This window comes from Tetrahymena thermophila (genome assembly GCF_000189635.1).
Source record: "Tetrahymena thermophila SB210 genomic scaffold scf_8254666, whole genome shotgun sequence".
NCBI lineage: Eukaryota > Ciliophora > Oligohymenophorea > Hymenostomatida > Tetrahymenidae > Tetrahymena > Tetrahymena thermophila.
This window is the reverse complement of record NW_002476433.1, coordinates 239220-263123: the sequence shown is the minus strand read 5'-3', so window position 1 is coordinate 263123 and position 23904 is coordinate 239220. Positions and strand designations below refer to the sequence as shown.

The 23904-nt window shown below is 22.8% G+C and overlaps 4 protein-coding genes across 4 annotated transcripts; 3 read left to right on the top strand and 1 right to left on the bottom strand. All coding sequences in view use genetic code 6, as the record gives it.

The window, feature by feature from the left end:
* Window positions 1-314: 314 nt before the first annotated feature.
* Window positions 315-7566, bottom strand: TTHERM_00400790 (WD domain, G-beta repeat protein; the record flags this gene model as incomplete). The annotated part of the gene is made up of 2 exons (XM_001014052.2): window positions 315-7120; window positions 7362-7566. The coding sequence occupies 2 exons, from the start codon at window positions 7564-7566 to the stop codon at window positions 315-317; spliced, it is 7011 nt and encodes a 2336-aa protein (XP_001014052.2).
* A 1035-nt stretch (window positions 7567-8601) lies between these two features.
* TTHERM_00400780 (kinase domain protein) lies at window positions 8602-11987 on the top strand (the record flags this gene model as incomplete). The annotated part of the gene is made up of 21 exons (XM_001014051.2): window positions 8602-8625; window positions 8684-8733; window positions 8797-8886; window positions 8944-9033; window positions 9083-9172; window positions 9252-9341; window positions 9389-9478; window positions 9887-9976; window positions 10028-10117; window positions 10176-10265; window positions 10323-10412; window positions 10483-10572; window positions 10622-10711; window positions 10763-10852; window positions 10903-10992; window positions 11048-11137; window positions 11191-11280; window positions 11338-11427; window positions 11473-11562; window positions 11781-11870; window positions 11921-11987. The coding sequence occupies 21 exons, from the start codon at window positions 8602-8604 to the stop codon at window positions 11985-11987; spliced, it is 1761 nt and encodes a 586-aa protein (XP_001014051.2).
* Window positions 11988-17898: 5911 nt separating this feature from the next.
* TTHERM_00400760 (hypothetical protein) lies at window positions 17899-18543 on the top strand (the record flags this gene model as incomplete). The annotated part of the gene is made up of 1 exon (XM_001014049.3): window positions 17899-18543. One exon carries the CDS (start codon window positions 17899-17901, stop codon window positions 18541-18543), a length of 645 nt encoding a protein of 214 aa, XP_001014049.1.
* A 1024-nt stretch (window positions 18544-19567) lies between these two features.
* Window positions 19568-23462, top strand: TTHERM_00400750 (D-hydantoinase family protein; the record flags this gene model as incomplete). Its single annotated transcript, XM_001014048.2, has 2 exons — window positions 19568-20570; window positions 21496-23462. 2 exons carry the CDS (start codon window positions 19568-19570, stop codon window positions 23460-23462), a joined length of 2970 nt encoding a protein of 989 aa, XP_001014048.2.
* Window positions 23463-23904: the final 442 nt, after the last annotated feature.

Genomic DNA, 23904 nt, shown 5'->3' with positions numbered 1-23904 from the left:
AAAATATTATATATATAACAAAGATTAATAAAAAATAAAAAAAGAATATTTATACCTTAATATAATCAATGTAATTTTTGAAGTTAACAGTTCAGTAATATGGGTAATATCTATCTGTATATATTTATTATAACTATCTTTTATAGGGTTGGACAAAAATAAAAATGACTTCCTGGGTAACTAACTTTGATAAAAACTAAATAAACAAACTTAAAAATATATTTGACTAAAAATACTCTTAAAAAAATATAAATTTAAAATTAGAATACTAATAAACTAAAGTTTTTAAAAAATATAATTGCTTTTATTAGCTTTCATATTTGAAATATCTATTCGAAGATTTCCATATTCTTTAAATCTGACAAATTTTTATTTTATTCTCTTATATTAAAGATAACCTTCTCTTGCTATTAGAAACCCTATTTATCATTATTAACTATAAAGAATATTTCATTCATATCTTAATTATTACTACATTCTATATTGCAATTTTTTTATGTGAATTGGTTGTTTACTTCCCATATTTTCCATTACATATCTCCATTACTAGTTGCAAGGAATTTACTGTCAGCAGAAAAAGCTATTTGTTAAATATTACCTTAGTTATAATTTATTGTATTTATCAACTAAATTTATTTCTGTAATTTCCAAATCTTGCAAGCTTTATTATCACAGCAAATTGCCAAATATTTTCTATCTTAAGAGAGCGCATATGGCTTTTAATTTAAAGATAGATTGTCCAGCATATTGATAAACTGTATTCCTTTTTCAAAATTCCAAATTTTGCAAGTTGAATCCCAAGAACTTGTTATAATATATTTACTGTTTAATGAAAATTAAACAGATGAAATAACATCAAAATGCCCTAAAATAGTATTTATCAGAAGAAACCCCTTATCTATATTCCATATTTTACATGTTTAATCAGCAGAACCAGTAGCTAAATATTTGCTATCTTTTGAGAAATCAATTGAATTAATCTAGTCTTTATGACCTTCAATCAAACTTGTGTATTCAAAACCTTTGTTAACATTCCAAACTCTGCAGGTTTTATCTTTTGAACCTGTTATCAAATAGGAACTATCTGGAGAAAAATTGACAGCTGAAATCTAATCAAAATGGCCTTAAAGTGACTTAAAAAGTTCAAAATCTTTACAAATATTCCAAACTTTACATGTTTAATCAATAGATGCCGTAGCAAGATATCTTTAATCCATTGAAAAAGCAAATTATGAGATAAAATCTGTGTGACCATGAATAGTGTAAAGAACTTAGAAATTGTTATTTACACTCCAAACTTTACAAGTTTTGTCTTCATAGTTTGTTATCAGATATTTACTATCTAAAGAAAATGCTATAGGTGAATTGATATCTAGTAGTCCGCTTATAGTGTATATAAGTTAATAATCGTTATTTATGTTCCAAATTTTGCAAGTTTTATCTGTGGAACTTGTTGCAAAGTACTTTCCATCTCTAGAAAAAGCTACTGATGTGATTTCTTTTGAATGTCCTTTAATTGTTTTAACTAGTTCAAATCCTTTTTCTGAATTCCAAATCCTACAATTTGAGTCTGCACAACCAGTGGCAAATTATTTTCCATCTAATGAGTATACAGATGAAAGAACTGAATCAGTGTGACCTAACGTTGACTCAATTATCTCAAATTCCTTTTCAATATTCCAAATTTTAAATGTTTTATCGTCAAAACTTACTGCTAAAAATTTTTTATCAGCCGAAAAAGCAGCAGAAGACACACTTGTTCTAAAATCTTTTATTACATTTTTTAATTAATATCCCTTTTATACATTCCATAATTTGCAAGATTTATCTGTTGAGCAAGTTACTAGATATTTACTATCGCTAGAGTAAGCTAAAGAGCGAATTTAACTTTGATGCGCTTAGAAAGAATAAATAACTTCCAATTATTTTGTTGTATCCCAGATTTTGCACACTTTATCTCCACAAACTGTTGCAATTTACTAACAATCTCCAGATATTGCTACTAAATTTCCTTAAATCGATGTGATAAACTCAAATGAATTCTAGGCATCCCAAATTTTGCAAATTTAATCTTAAGAACCTGTAACTAAATATTTACTATCTGGAGAAAATTAAATTGAAAAAATAAATTTTTAATGGCCTTCAATTGTGTTTAGTAATTGAAATTTTTTCTCAATACTCCAGATTTTGCATGTTGTATCGCTTGAACCTGTTGCAAAGTATTTCCCATCAAAAGAAAAAGCAACTGAAGAAACATAGCCTGTGTGTCCTTTTAAAGTATGCATTAATTCAAAAGATTTTTCAACATTCCAAATTTTGCTTGTGCTGTCACCAGAACCAGTAGCAATGTACTTTCCATCAAAAGAAAATGCAATTGAGGATATTTAAACTGTATGACCTTATAGTGTATAAGTAAGATCAAATCCTTAGTTGATATCCCAGATTTTGCAAGTTTTATCCCATGAGCTTGTTGCTAGGTATTTGCTATTATTAGAAAATGCAATTTACGAAATTTGAGCTGAGTGTGCTTCAAAAGAATTAATTAGTTGAAATTCGTTTGAAAAATCCCAAACCTTGCAAATGAATTCGCTTGAACTTGTTGCTATAAATCTTCCATCATCTGAAAAAGCCCCTGTAGAGATTGGAGTAGTATGTCCTTCTAAAGTTTTAATAAGTTAAAACCCTCTCTCTAAATTCCATATTTTGCATGTTTTATCCATTGAAGCTGTAGCTAGGTATTTGACATCTGAGGTAAATGCTATAGATAAAATATTATCAGTATGACCTTAGATTTGTTAAACAAGTTTACATTCATTTTCTAAATCCCATACCTTGATATTTATACCTTCCGATATCGTTGCAATATATTTACCATTTTTTGAAATTGCTGAATTGAGTAAAGCATTCTTTTCAAACGGAATAGAAATTATCAATTATAAATTCTATTATAAACTGTACATATTTAATATGTTTTCATTTTAGGTTATTATATAGTCTTTTGTAAGTAAAGAAAATGTACCTTATATTAAATTTTTATCTAAATTAATTAAACCATTTTAGATATTACCATAGAATTTAGTTTGATCTTCAAGGGTAACAACATATTGATCCTGGCATATTGAGATTTTGACTATTTCCTCAGAAAATGTAAAAGTATTCTGTGTTTCAAATGTATTAGGGTTAATTTGAAAAAGTGTTCGTTTAGTAGATGCAAGTAGTGATTAGTTGCTATTTATCATGTAAATGTTTTATAATTATCCACAAGTTATTTGCTTAGATTTTATTAGGTTTATATTTTTGCAATTATTTTATGCATCAAATTTGTTAATAAATCCAGTTTCACTAATTGTAATCAAAATGCTGTTTTTGAAGAAAACAATATCTTTAAACGAAAAAATATTCTGCAAGTCAAACACCTTCTAAAACTAATCTGATATTGCATTCTTTAAATTTGAAGTCTCAAAGCAAGGGAGATTAAACTTATCAATATAAGAATTCTCTAAATTGCACTATTAGAAATTTATATTTATACTTTTGCTAAAAGGAATGTAAGCTCTAGAGAAAGAACATTTCTAAAGATTGAGAAAAGGGAAAGCAAACTTTGATGAAAATAAAATAGATAGCATGTTAGAAGAGCCAATATCTATTTTACTTATTTCCGTACTTTTAGAAATATTTGATCTTTTAATATACTAAATATATCTATTATTCTTGGAGATTTCTTGGTTTATGTAAGTCTCCTAAAAATCATTTGACTATATTAAATGTTTAATGAGCTGCTAGAATTTAAAGATGATTTACTGCTCTGACTACTTAACACCTGGATTCATAATAATCTTTTTGTTGATATTAAACTTTTCCAATTTCAAAATATCAAGAGCATATATATTTTCTTCATGAAAATCAAAATCCCATTTCATAGCTCGAGCAGAAAAATACTCATAAAGATATTTGCTTGTAAACTCAACATATTCTTTTGGATTTGTAGTTTGTTCTCTTTAGTTTTAATGTTCTTTGTTAGTTAATCTTAATATTTGCCCTTGGTCTATTAAATTTTATAGTTTTTATTTAAGTGCTAATTCCAATGCTTAAATCTTCGAAGGATCTTGTAAAGATTGAAAGACATTCTATGAAATAGTAAACCTCATCTGCTGATAATCTAACTTTAAATAGTTATTATACTTTTCTTTCGAAATAAACATTTACATAGCTATATTTTAAAAGAATTCAAAGAATTAGTTTGTAATGCTATAGCTTAGCATAGGATTCTTTACATCCAATATATTTTAGCTCATAAAGTTTTCTGCCTCTTTTTAGAAATATTCTTTGAAAAAAAAATCTACAATTAAAATCTATTCATTTAAATCACTTAACAAAGTATCTATATCCTCTATATTTTTGCTATATATTATCTTCACTAAAAAGTGAATACTTAAAGGTTAGTAAAGTATAGACTCAAGCTAATTATTTTAAAAGCACTTTTGTATTTTTTAAATAAGCTGGCCTTACTTTTCATTAGTTATCTTATCGTTTTAATTATCTGTAACTTAATTTTATGATCTATTTTGCATTGAAACATCCCACAGATTGCAGTAGTAAATTATATCTTTTTATTTTAAATTCTTAAATTCAACTAAACAGTAAGATGATAAGTCTACTCTTCCAAATTCATCCTCTTGACTAAAATAAGTACAAGCATCATCAATTGTGAATCCTTCTAGTCTTGAAGTTATAATAATATAGGTATTGTTCCATTCCTCCAACTCTAACTAAGAATAAATCGTCATGTAATCTCCTTGATATTGATCATATCCATCTAATAAGATTAGCTTTTATTATTTTGTTTCCTTCAAAAGTTTAATTTATTTTTTATCTAAATTCATACTCAGCAGGTAATTGTTGATAGAAGGATTCTTTACACTTAAGTCATTGAATTTAATAAAAATAGGTATAACATAGTTATTCTCATTATTTTTATTAAATTTATTGTCTGTATGGCCATTACACCTTTGTTAATATGGATTCCATTTTTACTTCATTAAATTTGCTTACAATTTTTAGAGTAGAATAGACTTTCCAGAGCCTCCTTATGCTGTGATGCCTAATATTTTGCATTTTTTATTCATGCCAGGATCTTAAGTCAAAAAATTATCTTGAATAATAGAAATAGCACTTTTGGTATTCATTAAATTTTCTTCTTCTTATTTTTATTGCTAACAAAATGATTAGTTTCCAGATAAAAATATGAAGTATTAATCTATATATAACTCATTAATTTCTTTTTCATCTTAACTTGCTATTCTTTCATCAAATTCGTGCTTTGTATCTAAATACCACTTTTCTATTAAGCTAAAATCTAATTTCTCAATCAAATCTTATTAATCTAAGAATTCTTCCTCCAAATCAAATATTTCTTCCTATTATATCTGATTACCCAAAAGATTTTAAATCCTAAATTATTTGTATTAAATTACTTATTAGAGAGCAAAACTCTTCTAATTGTCATCTATTTCTTTTCTAAGATCCTGAATAAAGTTTTAATTTTTGTAAAACAAAATTTTAATAGACTAGTTTTTCTCAGTTGCGTAAGCATATATGAGAGGAACCCATATTTGTTCTTTTTTTATATTTAAGCTATAAAGTTGTAATAGGATTTTATTTGAGAGGAACCTGAAATAAATATCTTAAAAAGAGAACTTGTAATAAAGTAAAAAATTTTCAGAGGGATTTTCTTACAATTAGTAATGCTAAAGCATTTTAATAAAAATATCATAGCTTTAATCTTCATTTAGTATGTAATATCTCTAAGAAATATCTACATCTCTATTTTCGTTTTAATACTTTTCTAATATGTAGCTGATTTGCTGCAATAGATAAATAGATAGTTAGCTAGAAGTTGAATTTTCACTTAGCTAGATAAATTTTTTAGAGTAAAAAGAAAATTCTTCAAAGGGATAGGAGCAAAAATATTATTTTTTCTCAGCAAATAACGCTCCAATTTAACGAACTATTATGTCCTTATTTGTTTATATTTTTTTATCTACTTTATCAATAATCTCCCATATTTTTACTGTTTTATCTTTAGGAGTTGAAAAGGCTGCATAATATAAATACTAAACAAGTTCTTGTTTATTACTTTGTTTTGCTTGTTCCTTAGCTGTTAGAACTTTTTGGAACTAATAGTCACAGTATTAAACTTTTTTTTCAAAAATACTTCCTTCCATATCCAAACTAAAAAATTGAGATATTAGTTGAATTTAATTAAATTTGCTTGTTTTGTTAAAATCCTTTTCGTTAATAGCTTGTAAGAAGGAAAATAAGTAGAACAAATCTAAGCATGGATAAGCAAAAATTGATTGCTTCAAATGATTAATAAATTCTTACAATATTTCATTTATTTAGAATTGATCTTGCGTTGAAATATGATCAACTCCACTTATAAAATGCTAAAAACATAGATTAAATATTTAGATAACATAAACTCTGTAATCGTTTATTTTGTTGGTTAATTGATATTTAATAAGATTCAAATTTTATAACAATATTTTGATTGTTTGTGCTTGTTCTCCATTTTGTATTAATTTTTTCATCTAATTACTATCTAAATTTGCTTAAATAACATGCATATTGAATACCTTCTAAAAATTTTTATCTATTTTAAGGTTAATATCTATTTCTTTATAAATTTATATTTTAGCTTCCATTGGATTTATGCTTATTTGATCTGATTCGTATTATTTGCTACAACAAGCTCCTCCACCTCCAACGATTTTATTTTTTTGCACAGTCCATTCTATTTTTTTCTTCTTTACTAATTTCAATATTTGATCTTGTAACTTGTTAGCGTTATCTTTGATGTATAAATTAAGAAGATTTTATCTTTCAATTTAAGATAATTATAAGCTTTTAGCCTTTTAGGATATAAACGATATATCTACTTCATATTTTTGGAGAGACTTATTAAATACCACATATTAATTTAGCTCCTAACTAATAAGTTATCTTTTTATATTAACTTAATGTTCATTACTTCTACTTAAATTATTAATTTTGCTTTACTTTTAATTAAGCAGTGGGTCAATCTCAAATTTCTTAACTTCTTCTAATCTTGTAAGTGCTTCTAATTTGTTATTTAAAAAATCTTAACTTATAAATTCTGGCTATTATTGAAATTATATTTTTTAAAAATAAGAAGATATTATTTTTTTAAGAATAGGTAGAAAGATTGTTTTTTCTTTTTAACTAAAACAAATTTTGATATTTTAAAAATAAATCTACAACCAATTTAAATTTTGCTTTCAAAGATTGTTTTTAAAATATATTTTTATTTAACTTAAATAGTAATAGCTATTAAAATTTACTTAAACTATGAGAACTTAGTTAATTATATTCAATTGAAGCTGTTTAAATTGATTCCTGCAAATTATTTTGTAGCATAACGAGTTTTTCATTTAAATTCTAAGTCAAATTGCTAAAATTTTAAAAACTCCTTGTATTAAAATAACTAAAATTAGTTGTTTCAACTATTTGCTAATCTTAATCTTGCGAGCTTATTCCTTTATTCATTTTTTAACTACTAATCTTTAAATCACTTTAAATACTACTTTATTTTTAGAAACAGTATTGCAAAAAACAATAATTATGAATAATCTTTTTAAACAGTATAAATTTTTGAAGAAAAAAAATTTAATATTATTATATTTATTTATAAACAAAAACAAAATAATTGATTGTAATTTGAATTTTAATTACAACAATAGCCTTTTATTTTTTACGATAAAAGATTCAATCTAAATTATAGTTTATACTTCTTACTTAATTGAAGAAAATCGTCACATCGAAAGTATACAAAAAGATATTTATTTAATTTTGTTAAAAAAATTAATATTTTTTTTTATTTACCCATAAATACAGTTTTTAAATATGGGCTATTTTGTTTCGAAAAGTGATGGATAAATTCAAATTTACCCAAAACTAAAAAAAATACCGATAAATTTACTATTCTCATCAACAATCATTTATGGATTAAGCTTAATTGAGTGATTTTAATCAAATCTATATTCGCCTTTTTACTTTTTAAATCTACTTTAATGAATCTAAAATAAGTTCTAAGCTCACTTATTTGAATAAAAGTTATGAAATTAATCTAGTAATAATAACAAGTATAATGAAATGTTTATCATCTAGTCGTCAAATAACACTTAATTTATTATAATTTAACTAACAATTTGTTTCGATTTTTAAATATTTGCATTATTATTAATCTATTATACACATTAACAAATAAATTTAGTTACGTTAAAAGGAGTTAAAGATAAAAATTAATTTGATTTATTAATTTTAAGTCGTTATAAAATATTAATCTTGATAATTCCTATTAATGGAAAGAAAAACTAATTATCTTTTTCTTCTTTTTATGTAAGTAATTAAATTAAATCTTAACTGACATATTTTGATAGATATCTAATGAGGATTAATTTGTTTAATTAAAATGTATCTGAAATACTATTAATATTATAAATTAAATTAGCTTAAAATCACTTAATAAATAAAAAAAAGAATTATTAGAAGCTAGTAAATTAAAAGTAAGACTCTTATAACATGAGTATATATAATTTAGATAAAGTATAATAATTCATATAAAATAATTTTTGCTTATATATTATTTATTTTAATTAAAAAGTTTAAATCTCTTAAAAAAGAGCTATGTCAAAAACTAAATCTGATTTTAAGGTTTGGAATTTATTTGTTCTTAAAATTAGAAATCTAATTCGATATTTTTTACAATCAAATTAGTTGGAAAAGAATAGGAGACTTATGTGCATCTGAGTTATAGTCTGGTTTACCAGAATGCGTCAATTTAACTTAGTTAAACCTACAACTAGAGTAATTAAAAAAATAGATTGAGTAAATAAAGTATTTTAACTTTTGAATTTAAATTAGGATGAACGAAATAAGAAATGATGGAATCAGTGAAATTATAAACTCTATTGCTAATTGCTAGAAACTGGAATAAATCAGCATTAATTTAAGGTTATTTTATTTTTATTTATTTATTTATATTAATTTATTTTTAACAAAGTCACAACCTTATTGGAGTTAAAGGTGCTTAAAATCTAGGAATAGGACTTTCTTTGTGTCCAAATGTTTATGATATATCTTTAAACTTAAAGTAAATTAAATTAAAATAAGATAATTTCTAATAAAGAAAAATATTTTTTTAGACTAATAATTAATTAAATTTTAAAAAGCAAGAATTAAATTGTCTAAAATGGAGCTATAGGCATATGTAAAGGGCTTGCATAATGCATTAATCTTTAAAATTTATAGTTAATTTTGAAGTACTATTCACTTATCCTATATAGCTTTAATATAATTTCTATATAAGCAATAATAGTGTTCAAGACGCAGGAATTTATGGTTTAGCTTAAGAATTAGCTAAATGCTAAAATTTAATTAAACTTAATTTATCTTTAAAGTAAAAAATCCTTTAATTTTAAATCATTATTTTATTCAGATTCATTTTACTTACTTATTTTTTAGAAAGTTTCTAAATAATGTCAATCTTTAAACCTTACTCCTTAGTTGTTTGTTTTCTTAATATCTAATATTTTTTAGAAAGTTTCTAAATAAAATCAATCTTTAAACTTTACTCTTAAAGTTGTTTTCTTAATATCTAATATATTTTAGAAATAATTTGAAATTGAATGATTTTTAATTTTTTCTAATCAGGTTATTTTTTAGGTATATTTTTGACTATTAAAGAGGATTAATAAAATAATATTTGTGTTAATAAACATGAAACAAAAAAATTATGAAAATTATTTTTTCAAACTAATTCAAATTATAATTTTATTAATTAATAAAATAAAAAACTATTTAAAAGGTATAATTAAATCAAGAATAAAGGAATTTCTAATTTTGGCGATGAAATAGTAAAGTTCCCTAAATTAATGGATCTTATAATCACACTTGAGTAAATAATTGAATTCAAAGAAAATAGATAATATTAAAAACCTAAAATCAGATAAAATTTGATCTAGGATGAAGGTATTGTCTATATGTCTCAAAAATTAGGAGAACATAAGATTTTAAAGCTTTTAAACCTAGATTTATAGTACAATTAAACTTTATATATGAAATATTTAACAATTCTTTTAATTTAATATAATTAGTGATAATGAATTTGGAGACACAGGAGCTTCTGGTATAGGTGTTGGATTATCTCAAAGTTAGTCATTAAAATAATTAAGCTTAACATTAGGGTAATTATCTAAATTTATTTTATTAAAGCAAATAATCACTCAATTTTTATAATACAGTAAAAACAAGATTACGGATTTAGGGATATCTGATTGTTTCTAAGAACTAGCTATTTGTGAAACAATATCTTCAATAACTTTAATAACATCGTATTAAATTTTAGACGAATTAGTTTATAAGATTTATTAAAAGCCTTATTAATTATCTTACTATAAAAAGTTAACTATAAATAAAAGATAAAGGAATGAAAGGAATAGGAGATGCGTTATCTTAGTATTCTAATCTTTCAACAATCTATTTTAATCTTTAGTAATTTTATTTTAACTGTTAACATAATTTAACTGAAATAAATTTGAAGTAATAATGGAATAACTGATTAAGGACTATCGAAATTTTCATAAGGGTTAGAAATATGCATAAATTTAGTGAATATTTCTATTAATCTAATGTAAGATTTATTAGCAAATTTTTTGTAATTGATATTTATTTTATTTATTAGATAAAATAATATTGGAGATAAAGGAATTGGTTCTCTATCACAGAAGTTACCTCATCTAAGATACCTAACATCTTTACAACTTTTATTAGCGTTGATAAAAATTATTTAAATAATTTATATTTAAATAATTAAATTTAAAGAAAGAATAAGATACAAAAAAAAGGAGCTAGCTCTCTTGGGTTAAGTTTATCTTAATGTGCTAATTTATCTTCATTACAAATTAATTTAGAGTATTAAATAATCTAAAAAAACTTATTTATTTATTTAGAAATTGTTTTTATAAAGTGAAAACTAGCTAGATTAATAAGCTATTACTGACTTAACTAGCAATTTGGCAAACTGCACCAATCTTAAAGCTATTTCTATAGATTTATAGTAATTTTCTTTATTTTTTAGAGGTATAATATAATCGTTTAATCCTATTTCAGCAAATCAGGGGTGTAGGACAAAGGTGTTACAGGATTGGGAATAGGAATTTCTAAAATACAGTCATTAGTTTCATTAGATTTAAATCTAAAGTAAGAAATTTCATTTCATAAATCTTTATTTTTTAAATTTAACAAATATGTATATAGCAGTAATTCCATTAGAGATCAAGGTGTTTAAAGCTTAATTTTTGGAATAGCTAAATGCTAAAATTTATGTAGATTAAACCTTAACCTGAAGTAAATAAAATTTTTTTTTTTATTGAATGCTAAAATAAATTTTAGTATGAATGAGATAGATGATGAAGGAGCTGGAAGCTTGGGATAGGGTTTATCATAATGCTAAAAACTAGCTGATTTAATACTTAATATTAAGTAAAATAATATTTTAAAAATTAAACTAATAAAAGAGAATTGAATAAATTAAGTACAATATTTTTGCTAACTCCTTAAATTAATAATTAATTTTTGATTTACTTTTTTTCAGAATTTTTAGACTTAGACAATACAAAATATTATTAAATAATTTTCTCTTGTTATTTTTATTTTGACTAAAATCTATCTCTAACCTTTAAAATTATATTAAATCTAAGATACAATAAATATAATCCTGAAGGTTAAATTCAGTTTGCAAAAGGTCTAAGAAAGTGTAAACGCTTGAAATTTTTAAATCTAACCATAAGGTAATAAATATTCTTTAACAATAAATATATAATAATTAAGTTAATTAAAGTAATTAGTTGAATTTGAATCCAGTTTTATTCAAGATTCTGAGATTAGTTTTGTATAAAATGAATTGAGCTATTTAGCAGAAATATATATTATTAGATTAACCTACATTTTGTTATTTTTAGTTTACTTTTATATTTAAATAATATTCTTTCATTAATATTTTATTTGGTAGACCCATAAATAAATGATAATAGGGTTTACCTTTTTATTTTTTTATATCAATTAAATCAAAATCTTAACTTTTCCTGTATTTGTATTTGTATTTGAATGAGCAATAATAGTAATAAGATACATACCTTAATTTAATGTATAAAAACTAAAATTAATTAATTAATTTTATTTCATGTTTTTTTGTATACTTGCTTGTCTGAATTGTTTATTTTTTGAGATTTTTTATAATTCACATATCTAAAATCTCCAAAATGATATTTTGACTTAAATTGAAATAACCTTAATTTTTAGCATTTAAAAATTGTTTTCCCTATGTTTTATTTACTTTAAATCGTTTCAAAGATTTTTGATTTGATAAAATTAATTAAATTTATAAAATTGAATAAATATTCTCAAAGAAATACATTAATTTTGATATGTTTTATTGTATTCATTTTTTAAAATTAGAAGCGAGAAATATATAAATAAGGATTGATTTAAAACAAAAATAAAGATTAACATTAAGATGATGATAATAATAACTTTTAAAATAGATATTAGCCATAAAATTTCTAATTCAAGCAGCTTCTTTTTTCATAATAATTATTAGACAAATTAAAATTTAATTTTTTTTATAAGAAATAATACTAAAATTGGGGAATGCTTAATTAAGAGGATTTACAATAAATTTATTTGGGTAGTTTTATAACACTTAAAGACTCTTAACAGTTCTTTTTTCATCCAAAACTTAATTGATAAAATAGAAGAAGTGATTTAAAAATTATGTATGCGAAAACAATAAATCTTAAATAAATATTATTTTATTTAATGAGTTAAAAGTGATAGATTTATTTTATAATATTAAATTAAATATATTCTTTTCAAAGCTAAGCATAGTACTTTTTTACATTTTAATACTTTTTTGCAATATCTTTATATTTAAATATCATCTTTTATTTTTTAAAACAACTCGAAAAGTTAATAAATTCAATTTTGTAAAGTATTGAAATAAACAAAAACGAATAGTAAGGTAAAAAAAAATAAATGACTAGATTGTTTGAATAATTCATCTTATATATAATGAAATTAAGCTGTTATGATGTTTCATCTAACTATTTTTTAATTTATTAGTAAATAATAATGATAATAATTAATAATATTTATGTCAAAAATACATTGATTTGGTAAAATACAACAAACTAAATCTAATAGATAATAAATTATCAAATTTCTTATTAATTTATGTAAGAAAACAATTTTATTCAATTTTAAAATGCTACTTTTTCAAATACATTTTGGCAAAACTCAATAAGGCATTTTAAAAATTCTGAATAGATAGATTTATCTTATTAAATTTTGAATTATTTACTTAATCTAAAAAATTTTATGATTAATTGGTTGCTTGGATTTCTAATTAAAAAAGATGAGGTAAGGATCTAAGGAGCTAATTTAAATAATGAATATTTTTCATTCTTTATGAGTTTCTAAAGTTATGAAAAAATTGTAATAGCTCGGGCTATTGTATATTATTAGAAAGGAAGAAATGAAGAAAAAAGAAATTCTTTCCCCAAAAAAAGCAGAAATTGATAAATATAAGTTTTTCAGATGTTTAATTAGTGGCAAGCAAATATTAAAAATTTAAAGATTATCAAAGAATAACTTTAATTAGTGGTATAAAGCGAATTAGTTAAACAAACATAATTGAAATTTTGTATGCAAGCATGATATTAAAATATTTTTTTAAGAAGTTACATAAATTTTGTTCGTTTAAAATACTATTAAAGCATTTTTAAACTATGTTTTTATTTTATCAACCAAAATATTAAGTTTTTTTTGAAACAAGATTTAATGGTTATTTCATTATTATCACTTAGATTTACATCAGAATTAAAAAGGTTTTTACTTTTAAATATGACGCATTAATTTTATTTCATCTTGTATTTATTATATAACTGAATAATTTAAATTATTGAAAGCATTAATATAAAAATTAGTATTTAATAAAATTGCAAAAAAGGAAAAAAATGATTTTAAGTAAAAAGAGTTATTGAAATGAAAATATGAAAAGGGTTGCAATTTTCTTTTTTGAAAGTCTTTGTATTTTATTAGAAAACTTTTCATATCATATACTCTGAGTTTAAATAATTAATTACTTGATACTTTAATGGAATCCAATTAAAACTGATATAGCAATATTAGTAATATTCTTAATATAATATTTAATAAAATCAAAATATTATTTCTGTAAATATTTTAATATTTCTCAATTCATAAGTGAAAATTAAATTAATTTTAATTTGACAGTACTAATTTAATTTTACAGTTAGAAGAATCAACCATTCATTAAACATACATATAAGATAACCTGAAATTTAAAAAACTAACCCTTATATTTTATTTGTAATTTTTTAGAATAAACACAAAAGAGAGTAAGTAAGTAAACAAACATAAGATGAATCAATAAATTAAATAAATACAATAATCATAAATTTAAAATGATTAATCATTATATTTTATTTGTAATTTTTTTTAATAAAAAGAAAAAAGTGTAAACGTTTAAAGAACCTTCACTTTTTGTGATAAATAAGACTTAGACTCAAATAGCAAATTATGTATAATATTTGTATAAATTCCCATGATTAATTTTTTATTTGTATAATCAAATAATAAATAAGAAATTAATTAAATCATAAATCAAAAATATCTGTTTAAAAATGTAAATATTAAAGAAATAGGACAATTAAGAACAAATAATTTAACAAGATTAAAGTTTTTCTATTAAATTATTTCTTGAAATTGCTTAATTCTACACTTCTAATTAGATAACTCCTTCTGAATAAATATCTCAAAATACTAATAGACTATTTGAAAATACTGAAATACAAGGAATATACGATAATTAATTAGGGTAGTAGATTAAAAATAAAGAAACTATTTTTCATACTAAGAATTCAAATTTAATAAAAAATATTTTAAAATCTTTTCAAAGATTTATTGAAAATGAAAAGGATCAAGAAAATTAAAAGCTTTACTGTAAATTAGCTAATGTTTCTTACAGCTATAATTCGCTAAGTAAATATATAAAATGTAGTCTGAAAGTAAATGGAAAAAGATGGAACCTGAAACTTAAAAATATAATTGAGAAATCTATTCTAAAACCTTTGTTTGAACATTATCTTTTAAATATAGACATCTACTGGCTAAATCATAGCAAAGTTTCTAATCGAGAATCGCATGAAGAAGCTGTTAAAATTATTATAAAATACATATAAAATCCAGAAGAATGTTAAGTAATCAAATATTATCATAAAAAAAAATCTATAATTAAAAAATTAGAGTGAAGCAATGCTTTTATTAGTTTTATTAATAAGCTAAGTGCTTTATTTGTCAAATAATTTTTATATCTTAGTTTATATTTTTAATTTAAATTAAATCTATCTTTATATTGTCTTGTATAATAATTTTTCATAATCTTATCTCTCAAAATACTGATATTTCTTAATTTGCTTGCCTAACCTAAAAGCTTAATATAGGTTAAAATAAGCAAAAAGCTTGGTTTGTTGTCCATGCATTTAATAAAACAAAATATTTTTCAGATGTAACTTCAAAGAATAATAAAAAATATAATTTTTGTGTTTTGTTATTAAAATTTTTAAAATATTTTATCATTTATTAAGTGACTCCCATTTTTATTGGATAATTTTCTTATATTAAGATTAATCGTAAGAATCTTAAATCAAATTTAAATCATAAGTATTAACTAATTTTTTTAATTAAAAAAATTGAAAGAGAATATTGCTTTAAAATATAAAAAATAAAAAAATGTTTATAAATATTTTGATAAATATTGGAAACTATAAATAAATGAATATTTTATGTGATATTTTAATTAAAAATAAACCAATCTACACTAAACTCTTTGTTTAATTTAATTTTTTTATTATAAATTTTAGTAAAACATATAATAAATAACATATGAACTATAAATTAATTTAGTTCTACCAAAAAAAATTTGAAAATTTTAGTATTTTAAGTATTTGAAAAGCATTTTTTATATGTATCCTATTTTAAAAATTTATTTCTATTATTGTTTTACTTTTAAAAATGTTCATTTACATGACCTATGCTTGTTTAACTGTATTAATATTTTTTATCATACTTGAATTTTTAGTTAAACTCTTTAAATTTTGTATTTTAGAAAAACAATAGGTTCATTCATCGCAGAATAATATTATTTTTATCGCTAAGTGAAATCAATTTTATAAAATTTTTGGTTATTTAATCAAGTAAAAAATATTTTTAATAGTTGTTTTACATCAAACGCAATATTAATATTTACTAGATAAATTAAATATTAAATTATTAACAAAATGTTAAGAATTTTTATTAATATGAAGTAAAATTTTCATCATTTCTTTTTTATTTTAAAAGAATTATTTTGTGCATTTATTTATTTATATAATCAATTTATTAATTCCTCATCCATTTATTTAAAATATTTTTAAATTTTTATTTTAAACATTAATAGGCTTTGATTCAATTTTATTTTTAAGTAAGAAGATAATTATTGATCTGATGAAAACTTAATTAATTACGTAATTAAAATAAGATCAAGATGCTTGATTATTTAAATATTTTCAAAGAAGAACGCGTCATCGTTATTAACCATTATACATAATTTAAAAATATCTATTCAAGTTTAACATATTAACTAAACGTATAATTTCATTTTTAGGTGTATTATTATTGCTTGCTTTAAATAAAAAATATCAATTTGAATTTAGTTAACTAAACAAACATAACAATTTATAAAAATTTAGATAACTTTGAAATTAATTTATAAAATTATATTACAATAAAAATAATTTTTAGAAAACAAATTTTAAAATTTGCAAAAAGTAAATTAGTGATTGATTGATGAGTTGATTAATTTTTTTGACTTTATTTGAAGAGTAATTTATTTGGTAACTCTTAATTTTTATCTAATATCATTATTTATCCCCTAATTGAAATATATTTAAATAATTGCAGACTTTTTTAATTATTCATGCACTTTCTCTTAGCCCATATATGGATAAACAAAATAGAGCTTTAAGAATAAAAAATCTTTGTTGTTGTTACAAAAATCGATATATTTAAGATAATAAATGAAATGAAAAAATAGCTAGATATAATTTGGATAAAAATTATTCAAGTAAACTATTTTTAATTATTGAAAAGAAATATGTATATTAAAATTTTTAAGGAGATGATTTAATTATAAAATTTAGAATAATCAATCAATTTATTTTTAAAAGTTTCTTATCAATTACGAATATTTAAATCATTCATAACTTTTAATTTTTACAAACAGATAATTATTTACAATTTCTTTAATTAACAGTATTGAATTTATTAAATAAATAAACTGTTCTTTTTATACAATTAGAAATAATTTAAATATTTTAAAATAATCTATTTTAAATATTTATTTCATATAAAACTTTTACAAAAAAACTTAAATATACTATATAATCTCTCACCGCCATTAAAAATGTTAAAAAATGATTCATTTTTAAAAAAATTATATTCAAAATATGGTTAAATTATTAATAAAAAAAACACGGGTAAGAAACGAAAGGTAGCGCAGTAATTAATAACAAAAATTAATAAATTTATAAATATTTGAGGATATAAACAACTTATCTAATGATTAGAGATCAATATTCTTTTTAAGTTTTTTATCTTGAAAAAAAATTATTGAATTGAATTTGGAATATAAATATTTAAATCAAACCAAAATCAAAATAAACTTTTTACTAAAAAACTAATCTTTCATTTTAAATAAAAATGTAGATGGACTCATATGCTAATTAAATTTAAACAAATAATAATTATGAATTCTCAATCTAAGCATTCCTTGATATTGTGGAAATCTACTTTTCTGAAAAAGAGTTGTAAAACACTAAGAAAAGCAATACTCAAATTTAATAAATAAACAAAGAATCCAAAGAACGTGAGTAGATTTAGATCTCAATTTGCTAAGTGAATTCACAAGGAATATAGTCAGATAGCTATCAGACTATAACTCATTTTCATAGTAAAAATTCAAACATAATGAAAAATATACTAAAATCCTTCTAAAGATACATTGAAAATGAAGAAGACGAAAAACAAAAGCAGTTTTTTTGTTATCTTAGCAAAGTCTCTTATGGTCACTCTTAGTTGTGTAAAATTTTAAAATTTAGTCTGAAAACTGAAGGAAAAAGATGGAATATGAAAGCTAAAAATTTAGTTGAAAAGTCTAAAATAAAACCTCTTTTTGAATACTATTTAACAAACATCAATAAACTCTGGCTTGATAATAGTAAAGTCTCAAATAAAAATGAGCATTAAATTATTATTTAACAACTGCTTAAATAAATACAAAATCCTGAAGATTGTTGCAAAATAAGATATTACAAAAAAAATAAATCAATTATTAAAAGCAATTGAATATAAAATATATGTGGTATTTTGTATTTTAAATAATTCAATATTATAATATAAGTATTAACTAACTAACTAACTAACCTTCTAGAAATTAAATCATCCCTCTAATCTTCTTTACATGATTAACTCATACAATTCAATAAATAAAAAAATCAAAAAAAAAGACAGAGATTAATTACCACAAAAAGTAAATTAGTTTCTAAATATAATTAATATTTGAGTTAAACGATTTGTTTATAGAAAACTATTTAATTTCAAGCTATAATATCTGTATTGTCTATTTTTTTTAATTTTTTTGATTCAATGTAAACAATTACAAATCATAACAAACATTATTATTATTAATTTGTAATTTTTATAATAATCAAAATAGTTTGCTCCTTTATTTTTTTCTCACAACTTTGAATAAATAAATAAAGGAGAAAGAGAGAAAATAAAATTAAAAAATAATATATTTTTTATTATTTAATTATTAATTATACAAAAGCTTTTATTTGTTCTATAGCTTACTTTAATAAACTAATAGGAATTATTTTAAATTCTTTTTATTTTTATCAATTTCAAATATAAAATTAGTTCAATTCAAAAAAATGTACTTCTTAATAATTTTACTATTTTCAAAATTTTATTGTATTTAGAAGAAAAAATGTAATTTCTCATTTTATAAGGCCAAATATGAAAAACTTTTTTATTTAAATTTGATCTCTTTAATATTAGTTGAAATTTTATTCAGTATATACTTGTTATTTCTTAAGGTATGAATATATAAAGTATATTTTATTCTAATTAAAGACGTTTTATCATATCCTAATATATTTATATTTTTTTATCATAGATACAATATTATTTATTACCAAGCGGGATGGGATACTAATAACTTTAGATAAAAAACGTAAAAGAAAAAAAAAAAAAAGCTGAAAACCTTTATTATATCTGAACAAATGTTGAGATTAATACTGAAAAATTAAATTTATTATTAAATCCTCTAAATCTTATAAAAAGATTTATTTGATTTTAATAATTGGATATGTTTGTTGATTTGTATCATTAATATGATATAAAATTTGAGGATATTAAAAGTGACACCAAATATTTCAAAATTAATAATCAAATAAATCAACAAAAAATAATAAAGTTAATCAAATAAGATAATTGTTTTAAAAAGTAGGTATTAATGTTAGCTGGTATCAGAAGGTTAAAATTCTCCACAACAAAAAAGACTCCCATATTCATTAAAAAGGGTACAGTAGTGAACCACGACTGTAAGTTTGATGCTGATGTTTAAGTAGTTGATGGAAAAATTTAAAAGATAGCTCCCACTGGTCGTCTAGAACCATTAGCAGGCTCTAAAATAATAGATGCAACAAACAAATTTGTTATTCCAGGAGGTATCGAGACTCATTCTCATTTACAAATGCCTTTCATGGGAACCGTTTCTTAAGATTGCTTTGATACTGGTACTCGTGCAACCTCTGCTGGTGGTACCACATTTTTATTAGATTTTATAGTTCCTAAACCAGGTGAATCACTACTTAAAGCCTATGAATAGTGGAGGGCTTGGGCTGATCCAAAGGTTCATCACGATTTTGGTTTACATTGCTGCATTACTTGGTGGAGTGAGTAAGTAGAAAAAGAAATGGCTGAACTTGTCAAGCTTGGTGTTGTTAGTTTCAAATTTTTCCTTGCTTATAAAGGTTCATTGATGGTAACAGATGACGAAATGATTAGATGCTTAGAAAGATGTAAAGAATTAGGTGCTCTTTCAATGGTTCATGCAGAAAATGGATATTTGATAGATCATCTCTAGAAAAAAATATTAGCAGCTGGCGTTACAGGACCTGAAGGCCATTATCTTAGCAGAAGCAAGGATGTAGAAGCCGAAGCAACTCATAGAGCAATCGTTTTTGCAAACGAAATAGGTACTCCTCTTTATGTAGTTCATTTAATGGGTACAGAAGCTGCTGAGGAAGTTATTAGAGCTAGATAGAAAGGCTGCTAAGTATTTGGTGAGACTCTCGCTTCAACATTAGGTAACTATATAGATTCAAAAAAAATACTTCGTTTATTATTAGCCAATGTGGTAGAAAGGTGGGTTAATAACAATTTAATAAGATTAGAGAGATCAATTACAAATAATTTAATAAATCCTAAATGCAGACAATTTATTATTGAATTAATATTATACGTTTTTGAAATTAGAAATAAATAGCTTAAATAGGCAAACTAATTAACTAACTAACTTTAAAAACAATCTCACTTTAACATTTTTATTTTTGAATAAGCTATGTTAAAGATGAAATAAAAACTTTGATTTTAAAAATCTGACTTATTTTTAATTTTTTCTCTACAATTTTTGGCTGTAAATTAAAATCTCGTCACCTTCGTCGCAAAATCAAATTTCTGATTAAAAGAAGTATCTTTGATTATATTTATTTTCAGTCAGTCGATCGTAAAAAGTTGTTTGTTATTTTTCTCTAACTTGATTTCAATAAAGATTTCCCCACTCTTTTTAGAAAATTTTCAATTAATTTAATTTTCATAAAAATATCTAATAAACGTGTCAATTTATTTATTTATTTTGATCTTTTACTAAATCAGATAGATTACTTCTTTTAATTTGAAAAAAATCCAGTCATACATACATTCCAAGCCCTAAAAATTTTGATATCTAAAATTTTTTTGATATTTACCTCAATTTTGTTTATTATTAAGATTTAAGTTAAAGAAAATTGATTTTTTTACAAGATTAAATAAAATTAGAAGGCAAACAAGATTTTATTTCCAAACAAATATTTTTAATTAAAAAACAAAATACTTGATATTACAAATATTAAACACTCAATTCTACCTAATAAATATAAATAATCGAAAATCCATCCATTTATATTTACTATTTAAAATACAAATTATATTTGTTGTCAAAAATAATAATAATATATTTTACATATTTATAAGGTATTGATGGCAGACATTATTTAGATAAGAATTGGGATGTAGCTGCTGGTGCTGTTATGTCTCCTGCTTTATCAATGGATCCAGAATGCAAAATTAGAATGATGAAATACCTTGCTATGGGTTCTATTCATACTGTTGGTACTGATAATTGTACTTTCTCTGAAGCCTAAAAGAGGAAGGGTATTAATGATTTCACTAAGATTCCTAATGGATGCAATGGCCTTGAAGATAGAATGTCTATTGTTTGGAATAACGGTGTTAGAAAGGGAATTTTAACTCCTATGGATTTCGTTAGAGTAACTTCCACTCAAGCAGCTTAAATATTCAATGTGTATCCTCAAAAAGGTAGAATTTAAGAAGGTAGTGATGCAGATATTGTAGTTTGGGATCCTGAAAGAACTCATACTATATCTGCTAAAACTCATCACCATGCTCATGACCATAATGTTTTTGAAGGAATGTGTGTAACTGGTAAATCTCATACTACAATTGCTGCAGGTAATGTTGTTTGGGAGAATGATACATTTATTCCTCATAAGGGTTCAGGAAAATACATAGGCAGAACTGCATTTGGTTATCCTTATGAAAGATCTAAGTATCTTGAATAAGAAAGAGACTACTCAACTAAAATAATAGATAGATCAGTTAACTAGGAAACTCCTGAATTCTAAATCCAAAAACTCTAAACTGAATTAAACATTGCTAATTCTACTATTTAATCTTTATAAAATCAATTAAAACACAACAACAATAATAATCATCATCACCATAATCACTCTTCATGCAGCACTTAAGATAGTGAAATTTTCTGCAAAAATACTAAAGAGTTGAACTCAGTTGAATAGGCTTTCGATACTTATATACCTGAGAAGGTGCGTAGTGAAGTCTATAGAATTTTATATGGATAAAACTACAAACCTCTTGATCTTGCTTTAAGAACTCATGAAATGGCCTTAGAACACAACTTTGAAATTAAAGGTTTCAGAGTGTAAGCAAATAAAGAATAAACAAGACCACCAAGATTAGTTCGTATTGGCGCTGTATAAAATATTTACAAAGCTTCTCCAAGTCAACCAATTTAAGAATAAAGATAAGCAATACATGATTATAATAAGAAGGTAGTTGAAGCAGCTTACCATAGTGGAGTTAATGTTATTTGTTTCCAAGAATTATGGACTTGCCCCTTCTTTGTAGCTACTCGTGAAAAATACCCATGGATTGAACTAGCTGAATCTGCTGAGCATGGTCCTACCACATAAATGCTTTAAGAATTAGCTAGAAAATATAATATGGTAATTGTCAACTCTATTTTGGAACGTGACGACGAAAGAGGCACAATTTACAACACTACTGTTGTTATTTCTAGCAAGGGTAAGTTCCTTGGTAAACATAGAAAGAATCATATCCCTCGTGTTGGAGATTTCAATGAATCTACTTACTACATGGAAGGTAACACTGGTCACCCTGTTTTCGAAACTGAATTTGGTAAAATTGGTGTAAACATTTGCTATGATAGACATCATCCTCTTTCTTGGTAATAACTCGGATTGAATGGAGCTGAAATCGTCTTCAACCCATCTGCTACTGTTGGTGGTCTTTCTGAACCTATGTGGCCTATTGAAGCAAGAAACGCTGCTATTGCCAATCACTATTTCTCTGTAGGAATTAACCGTGTTGGAACTGAAATCTTCCCTAATAAATTCACTAGTGGTGATGGTGGTTAAGCTAGAAACGACTTCGGTCACTTCTATGGTTCTTCATATGTTGCTGCTCCTGATGGTAGTAGAACTCCAGGTCTTTCTAGAACTAGAGATGGTCTCCTTGTTGTCGAAGTTGATCTTAACCTTTGCTAATAAATTAAAGATAAGTGGGGTTTCACTATGACAGGTAGACACGAATACTACGCTGAAAAGCTTACTGAGTATGTTAAACCTGGATTCAAATAACATTTAATCAAGGATATTTGATCATCTCAAATCTTAAAAGCTTTTTAAATACTATTTACTAATCAAATTATAATATTTCTTATTTTGTATGATTTTATTAGATAAATAATTTTATTTTATTGTATTTTTTAAAATCTTTTTATTATTTAATTTTTAAAAAAATTATTTATTTTTTTAAACATTTATTTTTTATATTTCAAATAATTAAATAAGAATAAATTTTGATTTATTTTGAAATATTATAGAGAGATAATAATAAAAAATTATTAATTATTTGTAAAATAAATAGCTATAAGAAAGATGAGATATTTCATTTATTTTGTTTTAACGTTCTTTTCAAGTATTAAAAATTTTAGTTTTTAAAATAGCTATTTCTTCTTGATTAATATAAGTAGAAGTAAGTAAGTAATTTCATTCTAAATTATATTTATTATTACATCAATTCATTTCTCAAGTAAAAAAA